Here is a 12,853-nt window from a genome sequence, read left to right as displayed (position 1 = left end):
CTGAACAGACTTCACCATTAATTATTGATTTCCTGTTTGATAATTGCATTTTACCACTAACGTAACAGAAATATCCCAAGGGCTGATCTAATTGCTTAAAGTTTTCTGTTATTATTTTTCTATGAACCTTCTCACCAAGACACGATAATATAATATTTCAACTGAAAGACAATCATTAAATGTGACATGGACAATTCATGGCTCCAGTTCGCCAGACCAATATTCTCGTCGCTTGTTTTCATAAAAGAAACAAGAGCGACATCTTGTGGCCAACGAAAAAACAACAACAACTTTGACAACGTCGCTTCGTGGTTGCTATGGAGACAGAACACTGACAACGTCACCCTTCCGCAAGACACAATGAATTCAGTTGAGGAGAAAACTGTGTTTATGTGTGCGTTAGATGGAGATGTAGAGGGAATTAAGAGTCTCCTGGAAAATGTGACTCCCTCGGATAATGGCCTATCGCCGAATATTTTCCATGAAAAAGATGAGGTGGGGAGAAATGCGCTGTTAACAGCGTGCATGTTAGGACGAAGCGGGATCGTGCGCGAGCTTGTAAAGAGCGGAGCTGAAGTCAATGAGCTCACCGTGCGCGGTAATTACTTACAGCTTGGCTACTTGAAGCTCTGAAGCAGTTTACTATGTACTCTAAATATGTACTATGACTATATTTATATGTTGAATCTAATCTAATATGCACCGCATAAATAAAAGTAGTTTGCAAATGTGTTGTTATTTAGGATAATAAAACAGGGTGTAAATATGTCTCCAAAACTAGGTTTAATTAAAGAGATAGTTCACCCAAAAATGAAAATTCTCTCATTATCTACTCACTCTCATGTAGTTCCAAACCAGTATGACTGCGATCAATCAATGTGCAGCTCCTAAACGGACACAAAAGCACTGTTGTTGTCACCATTCACTACCATACCGTCATACCGTTTTCGAACGGTACTAGTCATACCGTTTTCGAAAGACATGAGGGTGACTACATTTAAAAGCATGGACAAGCCATTGCATTAATGGACAGTTTGAAATAATGTAATCTATTGCGAAATAATGAAATAAATAATATGGTCTATTGGTAGGCTACACACCATTGCATTGTTCTGCCATGTGGGGTCAGCTGGACACTTTGAAAACATTGGTTGAGCTTAAAGCTGATTTACATTCTGTAAATTTTCGTGGAGAAAGGCCAGTTGATATGGCCCAACGTTATGACAAACTGGATTGCGCAGAATACCTCGCATGGGCTGGTGAGAAAGTGAAACATGCAAACATATCTACTCCGGTCAAATAATATTATGATTAAAGCAGGTGAATGTCCCCAACAGAGGCTAAACAAAGTCTGCAAGCATTAATATCTGAAGTCAGTGACACTATCGCTGATCCAGAGAAAGTTCAAGGAAAGCTCAATAAGGAGGACAAGGTAATGAATTATTCATTGTGTGTTAACAATATATATCAACATGTTATCATCCCCAGTGAAGTGGTTGAAGCTTGTGCAAAAATTTTAGAAAACCAAAAAGTAAAGTTTGTGTAATCATTATGTGTCTGCTTGTATTTAGAACATATGTATAAACACCTGTTCAGCAAAATCAGACTGGATACAAAATGCCAAAAATCCAACAATGCAAGACTTCATTGAACAGAAGAAACACCTTGATGATGTATTTGCACCTATTCTGGTCAAACTCAACACACAGTGTGAGTATTATAGCTTATATAACTTTTTTTAACCTTCAATAATTTTCAAATAGCAGAGAAAATTAAATGTACACATTTTCTTTCTAACTAGTACATGTCTGTACAATGTGTCTCTTTTATATATTTATTTGTAATATCACGTCTTATTTTTATTTCTTGAAATTGCAACCAATTTTTTTCTATTCACAGCTGAAGCCACAGCAAAGCCAAGAAAGCATTAGAACTATTTTTTTTATTTACACACACACACACACACACACACACACACACACACACAAACAAATGCCCAAAGGCATATTGTTGTTCAATTGTAATACTTATATTACATATTATTTAAGGATAATTATTTTCCCTTTTACACATAGATACCAATACTGTTTAGTCTAACATCAGATGGTTGGGTCATTCCTACAATTCTTTACCAGGACAGTTTGTTGTATTTAGAATTTTACTTTCATCTGATAGGCTAAGTAAAAATAATAAAGTCAATGTATCATGTTACAACACACTGTTGAAATAGTTTTGTCCCCTGCACGCCAATCATCTTTGACAAAAATAAGTACTAAAATAATTTTCCCATTCAAGTGTTGAGTATTATATTCTTTCACTAACATGTATTGATTTGTGTAAAATGTGTCAATTTAATATCGAAAGAGGAATTTTTGTATGTGAGTGTGTCCCTTAATTTATTGTCCACACTGTTATGTCTTGATATTGTGACCTTTAATTGAAGACATATGAAATTACATCACACACATGAAGGTGATATCAGCTTTCAGGAAAAATTATTTTGAGTTGTTTTATTAGTACATAACTCTATTGTTTTTTATGTTTTCTTTTATTTTGTGATGTTAGTCATATGTGGTCAAGCATGACACATCCACTCTGTTAAAGGAAGATATAGGGACAAATTTGAATTTCAATATATTTATGTGAACAGAAATAAAATAATCAATATAAATCTACTAATATGTTTGCTAGATATATCATTTACAGACCATGTAGTGGCTAATTTATTCACTGACTGTACACCCTGTTATTGTCCATCCTAATGCTAAATTCCATAATGCTATCACCAAAATGGTGCATATATATATATATATGTATGTATATGTATATATGTATATGTATATATATATATTATTTCATATTATTATTGTTATTATTACATTTACATATTAGTCAGTTTAGTGATCTTGTGATGCACTTAATGAACACTAGGTGGAGACAAACGACTTCTTTTCGTGTTCTGCCTTAAAACAAATAATTTTTTTGCAATTGATGATGAAGCTAACGGGGTCATATCGACAAAATATGTTCTTTCGAGGAATAAAATGCAATTGCAATTAATATCTTTTTCTTTTCTTTTTTTAAGAAAGAAATATGTGTTGAAAATATTGTTGAAAATTCGTACTTATTTGCGTTCAGCAAACATATTATGTATTACTGAATTTTATGAGAGCGGAAACTGTGGTGCCCAAGCAGCTAAAAATGGGCATCTGACAAGCAGTTTCAAAACATACGAGTTCATCGAGTCCCTCTGTCATCCTCTGGTTTTCCCTGAATCCCAGCGCACAGGCTGGCAATGGCATGTGATTGAGGTGGAAAAGCGGTCTGGGTTTTAAAGTGTGAAAGGGCTGTCTTTCGTCCTCACCGCAGGACAGGGAGGAAGAGAGGGAGTCCCAAACAACGCACCACACTTTAAGTGGACAACAGAACAATAAACAGATATTTGCTTCTGTTTTGGCATTTTCTCTTTCTCTCCAAATAACCATAAGTACACTCCTGCTGTCGATTTAGGAATATGAAAGCCGACGTCTGGACTAATTCCATTATTACTGCTGTTGCCACGACCTGACTTATGGACACAGGCAAGCCAAAGAAACACCAATCCATCCGTTGGGCCTATTCGTCTGTTTTTAACTTTTGGCTACTAATTCATTTTCAGAGAACAAGGGTGATGTGAAACTTTCGCAAATTCGTGCGTTTGATAAGAAGAACTTGGGGGTTTTAAAGTGTGTATACATATTCTACCAAACGCTTTTTGTATTGTTTATATATATATATATATATGTAGGCCTATAGAGAGAGAGAGAGAGAGAGAGAGAGAGATGAATTGTCCAGTAATGTAAACAGAGGTTAAGATCGCACGTGTATAATCTTTTATTCCGACTGTTAAACAAAGAAAAGTCTTAACCAGGAGTTTGTAGGCTATATGGTAGTACTGCTGTCGCTAGTTTATCCGGATTTATTTACGACTGATTTATCTGGATGGTTTTAAACTCAGTATCACTAAATCAACACAAGAGGACGGAAAGCACTGAGGTTGTTTTTTCCACACTAGTCTTCGTCAAACACAACGTGGAAATCTGTCTGACTGGCTTCTTTACCTGGAGGTTACCGTGGAGGTGTATCCTGCATGGAGACGGATTTAATGGCTGTTGGAGACGTGGACTCGGTTCAGGGAGGCATGATGTCCTTAGATCCTGTGGTCGATGGGATTTTGATGGACTCGTTTAGCCAACAACAGGGATGGGTTCGGGTGTACGGTAAGTGATATTCACTGGCTGCTCTATTTCTCTCAAGCGTGTTTGGGTGATTCTCGTGAAACCTGTCAGATAAATGTGCTGGTCATATTTTAGTTCCAAACCAAAAGAAACAAACAAAAAATTATAGTGTGCACATAGAGAATGATGCCTATATTTTAGAGCCATTTGAGTTTTACATTGTGGCATTATTTTCATCAGTTACGCCCCAATTCTCATTACAGCGATGCAATATATATATATATATATATATATATATATCATACTAGTACTCCATTGGTACTGTCTTTAATTGTTGCCAATTCTGCAATACAATGTAAAAAAACAAACAAAAAAAAACAATCAGAAGCATCATAATCAATTGAGTAAAAGTTATGTGCCCCGACGCTTTATGGCCGGCGCAGACGGGCCATTGGGAAGTTCGAGTATTTTCCCGGTGGGCCGGCAGCTAAACGGGGCCTATGTAAAATCCCAGGCAGATTTCTCTTCCCAGTCTTCTTATGGTAAAATTTGCCAAAGTGGCCTGAAAGTAATGTCATAATGAAAGTAATCTTAAAGGAATAGTTCACCCTAAAATCATAATCCTCTCATCATTTACTCATCTTTGGCATCTCTAACTAGTACGAGGTTCTGTCTTCTGTGGAACACAAACGAAGATATATTAATGGGGATATGATGTCTGATTGCCCACATAATGCAAGTGAATGGTGTCCACATTTTCAAGCTCCAAAAAGGACATAAAGGCAGCATAAATGTAATCCAGAAAACTCCAGTGGTTTAATCCATGTCTTCCGAAGAAGTCTAATTTGTTTTGGTTTAGAAACAGCCCAAAATGTAAATAAATCTTGATCTTTAGTGTCCTTGGTGATCATGTTGTCAAGCTCAGTTACACTTTGTAGCAACAACTACCACTCGGTGTATGCGTCAGGTGCTAGGAAGTGTAATCAAGCTTGAAATGATGATCGTGCCTAGAGACTGCAATGGGAAAATTTTATAGTGAATGAGGAGTTACATTTTGGTCTTTTCTCCACCATAACTGATTGAATTCCTTCGAAAGATATGGATTAAACCACTATACATATGGCTTATCTTTGGCTTATCTTTATGCTGCCTTCATGTGCTTTGGAGCATAAAAATTTAGACACCGTTCACTTGCATTGTACGGACAAACAGACACAGTATCTCCTGTAAAATATCTTTGTTTGTGTTTTACAGATGAAAGAAAGTCATACAAGTTAGAGACATGATGAGAGAATTAAACATTTTTGTGAACAAGTCCTTTAATGATCCTGAATGTATGCCTCATTTTCCTTGTACAGTTATAATTTCATATATATTTTGTATTGATTTAGGTTTAAATATGACCTGTCCAGGTAATTTTTTTCACAGAATCTTGAGAGTCACCCGTTCATCTTAAGTCTTCGATATAGGTGATGACCTGAAGGCAAAATAAAATAATAAAATTAACAAACGACCTGGGGAATTGTAATTTTATAAAAAAATTCTTTAGCCTATTCAGTGTCTTCTGTGGTAAAGCTTTACAGAGACAATTGTCAGAAAGGACTGAAACCTCTAAGAAAATCAAATCAGCATGTTGGCCTAATGGTTAATGTTGTTCCCTGAATGTGGCCCATACTAGACCCAGAGGTCAGGTCCAATGTTCTTATATTCTTCATATAGAAAGCTGTATGGCAGTATTTTGGAGATGTTACTATTTAGTGGGAATAAACAAACAGATGTTGTGCCTTTGAAACTGTTAGTCTTTTCATTCTTCTGCAATACTTTTGTGTCTATGGATTCCTTTAGTATGATTGTTTCTTTAAAAACTATACTACAATGACAGGAGTAAATGATGTTCAGATGTGTGTATTATGTGTTGTGGTGAAGGGAAGGGCTCTACATTTACATTTACGCATTTGGCAGACGCTTTTATCCAAAGCAACTTACAGTGCAATTATTACAGAGACAATCCCCCTGGAACAACCTGGAGTTAAGTGCCTTGCTCAAGGACACAATGGTGGTGGCCATGGGGTTAGAACCAGCGACCTTCTGATTAACAGCCCTGTGCTTTAGCCACTACGCCACCACCACTCCATCTCTATAGGAAATCCTGGTCACACAATGGGTTTGGATGTTGATATGGTTTTCAATGTGCATGTAGAGTAAACAGAAGACAGGGTGCAGTGAGGAATAGGCAAAGGTTTTATCACATTGTTGACAAACATGAAAATTAAGCCTTTGTGTGTCACAGCTCCATGTGTTGTGGAAAGGGTTGTTCATGTGTCTTTGTGTATGGACACATTTTTTTCTGAAAAATAAAAAAAGGCAAAAATAAGCCATTGCTACTTAATATGTTGCCATGGAAGTGTGTTAAATGAAGGCACAGTGAAGCTCCTATAAGGTTGTGTAGACCCTATAGACATGTTGCTAGGGGCTGTTGTCATGGTTGCCTGTTGTCTTCTTGTTTAAAGATGTACTGTATATGTTGAAACCAGGGACTTCACATGAAAAAGAGGACATCCAGTTCTGTTTACATACTGCTGCTTATTCTTCATCTCAATTTGTGTCCATACTTACTCAGGTGAATCAACCCAATTTAAAATGTCCAAAAATAAGAATTTAAAGAAAACTTGCAAATAAAAATTCCTTTTAGCTCAACTGGCAGAATATGGCGCTAGCATTGGAACTCTTATTTCTTATTTTCTAGGCCTGCAATGGGAAAAAGTTAAATTCTAGATGCTGTGTGAAGTCTTAAATAATTCACCCATTCTCTTGCAGTACACTTCTGTTCAACACCCTATGACATAAATGTGATGTTTCTTTTGGTTTTGGTCTTTAACTCTGTCCAATTGGTGTAAGCTCACACAAACAGCGCTGTATTGGTGAGACAGAAATGTGCCATACAGACAAGTTAGTGGTAAGTCAGACCTCTTCCCCCTCTCACATTAAGGCTGGCCTCAGCATGGATGTCATATCATTCATAATTAAATGGCCAGGACCGCTACATGCACTTCATGTTAAACATCACTTTCTCAGATACGAGCGGAAGTGAATCACAGTGATGTTTTAAAACATTAGCAGTTAAGGGCTTTCTTTTTTGCATCGTTCATCCAGTAACTTGTTTTTACTGGGATGATGTTTTCTATTTATAGCTTTATGTTTTTCTGTCTGGGGAAATAAGACAGTTCTTTTATAGTTCATGTTCCATGGTTAGATCCTCCAACTGGCTTACTCAAAAGCAGTTAGTGTCCATAGTAACAACCTGGTATCATAGAATCACGTTAAGCCGGCATCACACTAGCACATTTTTCCAGTGTATTTCAGGTGTAGTCTTAATTTACGTAATCTCCGGACAGTTGGAGTGAGGTGAATTGTTCATAAACATCTACCAGCTGGAGGTTGTTAATCCCTTGACCAACAGAACTCCTGCCAAGTTAATGACTTCGACAACTGGAAAAGCAGATCAAACATGATAGAGAAAATAGTTTAGTCACTGAGGCGGATACTTGTGTTCTTATCCAGTGACCAATGAGTTTTTTTTATTAAAGAACCTACAAGACTTCATGCTCTGATTTGATTGTTTTCATCAGTGTTCGCATTCAGAGCTGCATATCATCACAAACACCCATTGTAATCCAAAGTGATTCTGTCACCAAGAATTTACTTGGGTTCTCCTACACTAAAATGACTAATAAATTCAGAAAGCAGAGGCAAAAATGTCTGTTTTTATTGAGCATAAATCCTTTATTTACTGCAATCAAATTGCATGGTAAGTCAATTGATGGAGCGTTGCTCTTGCGATGCAAAAGAGTGAGGTACGGGTTTGCACAAACATGTTTGCCGAAAGTGTCATAGAAGCACCAAAAATGATTTGGTTGCTTCAGCAATTGGGTTTTTTATCTGATACGTTGTCATTATTGTTTAGGGTAGGGAGGTTGGTTTTGTTGATTTTAAACACGAATAATCATTAACCTTCAAAACTTCATCTGTTTTTAATCTTACATTTGCTTTTTATGACACAATCAGTTAGGTTAAGGTTAAAGGTTTAGGGTAATGAGGTAGGTTTTGTTATTTAATACTCAATAGAGAATCTGTTTGGGAGAACATTTTACTCTCATCTTGCACCACATCGTCACTTTTAGCGACATTTCATCTCGGAACTGCCGCGATACACGTAGTGTACCACGTAACATAATTTTGCAAAAATGTCACCACAATCATGCAATTTAGAGATCAGGCTGCAAAGTAAACAGTGTTTGTGTTTAAAAAGGCAATTTGCTTTTGATTAGCCAGCCTATATGCAACCATAGGGGTTTGTTGATGATTTGGTTTATCTTATTGAAAATTTGGAAATAAATGACATGGCCTATACTTCCTCCCAGGCTGTCATTTACAGTTGTCTAAGGCTCAAGGTTGATGGGTTCCTAGATAGGACTGTCAGATTTGGCTTCTGTTTGGGCCTGCCGCATGGTTCAAAAGTTTTACCAACAAATGCTAAGCTTGATCTTACATTGTGGCCCTTATATTGAAATGGAAAAGACTGAGAATGTTCTGCTACGGTGGATGAAAGTGAATGTCTTTGAGTGTTCATGATGCTGCTGATTAGATGTGTTTAGTCTTGTAAAGGAAGCTGAGAGAGGGTGGCGAGGGGGAGGAGTGAATGGAGGAATTGTGATGGTGGCGGACGGATCTGGCAGGGATCCCGTGTATCCTTAAAAAGTCTTAATGTCTTAAATTCAGTTTTCCAAAATGTAAGGTCATAAAAATTTGTAAATATCTTAAATGATTTTAATTAAATAAATGCATGTGCTGCGTTCTTCAAAGTGAAAACCCAGCACTGTTGTATTTTCTCAAAGCACACAGGCTTGTGAGTGTTTTCAGCAGTTCAGAGTCATTATGCCATGTCGGAAATGTATGACAAACAATCACTTAAGATCAACTGTTGATGATGATGATGATAGAGTGTTTATGAAATATGACAATGGTTACTTTTAATTGAATATATTGTAATATGTTGTAAATTATTGTAGGAGTGCACATTTTATATCCCTTATTTGATTGAATGAGCAGTTGGAAGCAGTGAATTGCAAACATTTAACAAATAAGAGTCCCTTTAAAGTTAAAGGTTCCATGCTATGAATCAAATCCCAACCAACCACCCCATAAAGTGCATCTGGAATTTAATTAAATTTGGACTCTTGTAGCCTCTGTCTGGCCCTCCCCATCACAGGAAGAAAAGACTAAGAAAATTGAAAATAGGCTACCAACTAAAAAAAATATTGGCAGATGAACTGGCTTTCTTTCAACACATTATTGAATCAGCACAATCCAATATCTTTCAACCTCTAATTTGTGTTCATTTATATAATGGTACATCAACCAATTTTAATGTGATATACTGTATATGTGGAAAACATGTCTTGAGTATTTAAAACTTGCATATATCTTACCTTGTTTTACTGATAAACAATGTTAAGGCCATGTTGAATGTGTGCCCCTGCCTGTTTAAGTAAGAGTCTGTGATACATTATTTATTTTGAGATTGTATGGGTTTGTTTTGGGGATACAGTATTAATTTTATCTGTTCAGGTCTTGAAAAAGGTCTTAAAGTCTTACATTTGTTTTTTAAAACTCTGCAGCAACCCTGTCTGGGCCCCGTCGCTCAGGATGAGTGCCCCACTACACCCCACACCCCAGCCCACCCACTGTAAGCAACTCATTCATTCATTGTAGCTGTCAGCAGACAGGGCTGGGACTATGGTGTAAGCAGCCAATTCCGAGAATGACCTCTTCGCACTGGAATCCAAAATTCGAGAGCAACTGGCACCAGTGTGTTCATCATGGCATTCCAGAGCTGAAATATCTCAATAAGGATGCTGGCCGCCATATATTTATTTATATATTTGTTAAGAATAATGGCTCCCACGCCAGCTTCCCTATTCATGAGCTTGTTTGGCTAACCTTTTCCAGTGGTCCTTCTTTTGATTACAAGAACTAAAAAAAAATGTTGTGTGTGAAGTTATAATGCAGTGTGTCTCAATCTACTTTTGATATGATGTTGATAAATGCCACATTTTAAAGGGAAAGTTTATGCAAAAATTTTAATTCTGACATAATTTATTCACCCTCATGATATTTCAAGCCTGTGTGACTTTCTTTCGTGTATCAAAAGAATCAAGACCCATCAATATCATGGCCCTTGCTAGTGCCCGCATTCATGTTCACTTTGCACTACTGATTCACAACACAGAGATCTAGAAATTGGAATGAGACACAGCCATGTTTTCCTGATTGTTAACCTATGTGTTCAGGGTCACCAGAGCAGCAGCTCTGTCAAATTTAATAAGTTTCCAAAATCTAATCGTAAAGTCCATTTTAATTGTGTTTACATTACTAGATGTGCCCTTGATTTGCCTCTCCATTAAAGGAGTAGTTCACCCAAAAAAGAAAATTCTCTCATTAGATACTTACCCTGATGCCATCCCAAATGTTTATGACTGTCTTTCTTCGGTAGAACACAAATTAAGATATTTTAAAAAAATTTGAATCTTTGTAGGTTCTTATAATATAAGTAAACGGGTGCCATCAGGCTGCTGGCTGTTTGATGGTCCAAAAGGCATATTTAGGCAGCATAAAGTAATCCACATGACTCCAGTCGATCAGTTAATGTCTTCTGAAGCAAATCAATAGGTTGATGTTAGAAACGAATAGATAATTATAATTTTTTTTAACTTTAAATAATTGCTTCCATTCAGCGCTGTATTTCTGTTTAAAATTAACTAACTCTCACATATTATTTACATTTATGCATTTGGCAGACGCTTTTATCCAAAGTGACTTACAGTGTGCACTTATTACAGGGACAATCCCCCTGGAGCAACCTGGAGTTAAGTGCCTTGCTCAAGGACACAATGGTGGTGGCCGTGGAGATCGAACCAGCAACCTTCTGATTAACAGTTATGTGCTTTAGCCCACTACGCCACCACTCCCATTGTTCATTCCACTGTTGTATACATTACCTTATACATACATTACCAAAGTGCTTTACATAGTATAGGGGGACTCTCCTCAACCACCACTAGTGTGCAACATCCACATGGATGATGTGACAGCAGCCATAGTGCTGCCAGTGCACTCACCACACACCAGCTATTGGTGGAGACGAGAGAGTAGAGTTATAGAGCCAATTAATGGATGGGGATTACTTTTTACAGTATAGTGTCCCCTTTACTATACTGGAGCATTAGGACTCACACAGACGACAAGGTGAGCATCCCCTGCTGGCCTCCCTAATACCTCTTCCAGCAGCAACCTTAGTTTTCCCCAGGAGGTCTCCCATCCAGGAACTGTCCAGGCTCAACCCTGCTTAGCTATAGTGGACAATCAGGCAAGAGCTGCAGGGTTATATGGCTGCTAGCTGGAAGCGATTTAAAAAAAAAAAAAAAAAAAAAAAAATGTTTTATATAAAGTTTTAATAATGGGTTTGTTTCTGAAGTGAATGATGAGAGAATTAAAATGTTTGGGTTAGGGTGATTTTTAGTCTATTAAATCCTACATTTATGGATTAGGGCCTGTTTAATGCAGATTGTGGCTGCTTGATTCATGCCATTGAGAGGTGCATAATTCAGAGAAAGACTCTTATGTCTAAGCCTATTAAAGGTTTGGTGGAAGTAGGAAAGATGGGGGAGCTTATCTTCCACTACTACCTCTTGTGGAACTGACTGGGATAATGACAGTATTTCTGTGATTTCTGTCACAAAAAGTGCTGCGTACACAAAAAACAATACTATGCTGCCTAGCCAAAAGCAATCAGATTTGATGCAATGCACTGGTATTCCATCTCAGCATGTTGGTGAGTCTCCTATATGGTGTTGAAGTTTCAGTTTGAAAAAACCCTTAATTAGAAATTCCACTGAATTGAGGGAATTCACTGTAGTCACAAGAGGTTTATATGCTATGTATATGCCATTTACTAGACCACCTGCTTTGCTTCCTCTCACAAAGCTGATTCAAAGGTGCATTTGTCTCGATGGATCTTTCAGAAGAACATGTGGATAGTTCTGGGCCAGTCATCCATATTTGGATGGTTTTAAGTTCCATGAGGGGTCAGTTGAGTTGAATGGTTTGGTTTTTCCCTGGACATACAGGCAGGTATCTATCAGTTCTCCACCCTTTCCTTTCACTCATGTAGACTAAGTGGCTGGAAGATAATGTCGTGGGATTCCAGGCTTTGAAAACACAGGAAGCCTCCTTTCCTGTTTTCAGGCCCATTTGTGATCATTCTTGGATAAATGTTTTGCTTCTTATAAAATGATATAGAACATGGTGGCAAAGCACATTCTGATATACTCAGTATCTTACTGTATTGCACAGCTCTCTGGAATATTCGGATTGGTCAATCATGCCATTCTGGTGTTGAATATTTTTTCAATAATGTATTTTCTTTTAATGCTATTTTACGTTTTTATCCATTAAGTAGCGTCAGACTCTTGGTGATCCAATGGATAAAGTTTCTCCAATTATCTTGGTCATTGATGGGCATTCTTTGGGTCTTGAAATCTCCTGTTCGTATCGGTCTTGACAGCTTCCAACCACCT

General features: G+C 37.3%; 2 protein-coding genes across 3 annotated transcripts in view; both read left to right on the top strand.

The window, feature by feature from the left end:
* Window positions 1-345: 345 nt before the first annotated feature.
* On the top strand, window positions 346-3,027 carry ankrd45 (ankyrin repeat domain 45). Its single transcript, XM_052129258.1, has 5 exons — window positions 346-598; window positions 1,092-1,259; window positions 1,338-1,432; window positions 1,572-1,710; window positions 1,900-3,027. The coding sequence occupies exons 1-5, from the start codon at window positions 361-363 to the stop codon at window positions 1,929-1,931; spliced, it is 672 nt and encodes a 223-aa protein (XP_051985218.1). The 5' UTR covers window positions 346-360; the 3' UTR covers window positions 1,932-3,027.
* A 341-nt stretch (window positions 3,028-3,368) lies between these two features.
* rasal2 (RAS protein activator like 2) overlaps window positions 3,369-12,853 on the top strand; it is a 150,474-nt gene continuing 140,989 nt past the window's right edge. For both annotated transcript variants that reach the window (XM_052128707.1, XM_052128706.1), the window contains exon 1: window positions 3,369-4,259. In XM_052128707.1, coding sequence (XP_051984667.1) covers window positions 4,130-4,259 — 130 coding nt within the window. In that variant the 5' untranslated portion in view covers window positions 3,369-4,129. The remainder of the gene's footprint in view (window positions 4,260-12,853) is intronic.

Source organism: Xyrauchen texanus, chromosome 6, assembly GCF_025860055.1.
Source record: "Xyrauchen texanus isolate HMW12.3.18 chromosome 6, RBS_HiC_50CHRs, whole genome shotgun sequence".
In the NCBI taxonomy this organism is placed as follows: domain Eukaryota; kingdom Metazoa; phylum Chordata; class Actinopteri; order Cypriniformes; family Catostomidae; genus Xyrauchen; species Xyrauchen texanus.
Note: the sequence above shows the minus strand (reverse complement) of the source record. Positions and strands in the feature narration are given on the sequence as shown.

Bases quoted from the DNA above. Each gene is read 5' to 3' on its own strand.
- ankrd45 (XM_052129258.1), top strand. From the start codon at position 361: ATGAATTCAGTTGAGGAGAAAACTGTGTTTATGTGTGCGTTAGATGGA. The intron at 599-1,091 runs GTAATTACTTAC...GTCTATTGGTAG, and splicing joins CAATGAGCTCACCGTGCGCG to GCTACACACCATTGCATTGT. The intron at 1,711-1,899 runs GTGAGTATTATA...TTCTATTCACAG, and splicing joins GGTCAAACTCAACACACAGT to CTGAAGCCACAGCAAAGCCA.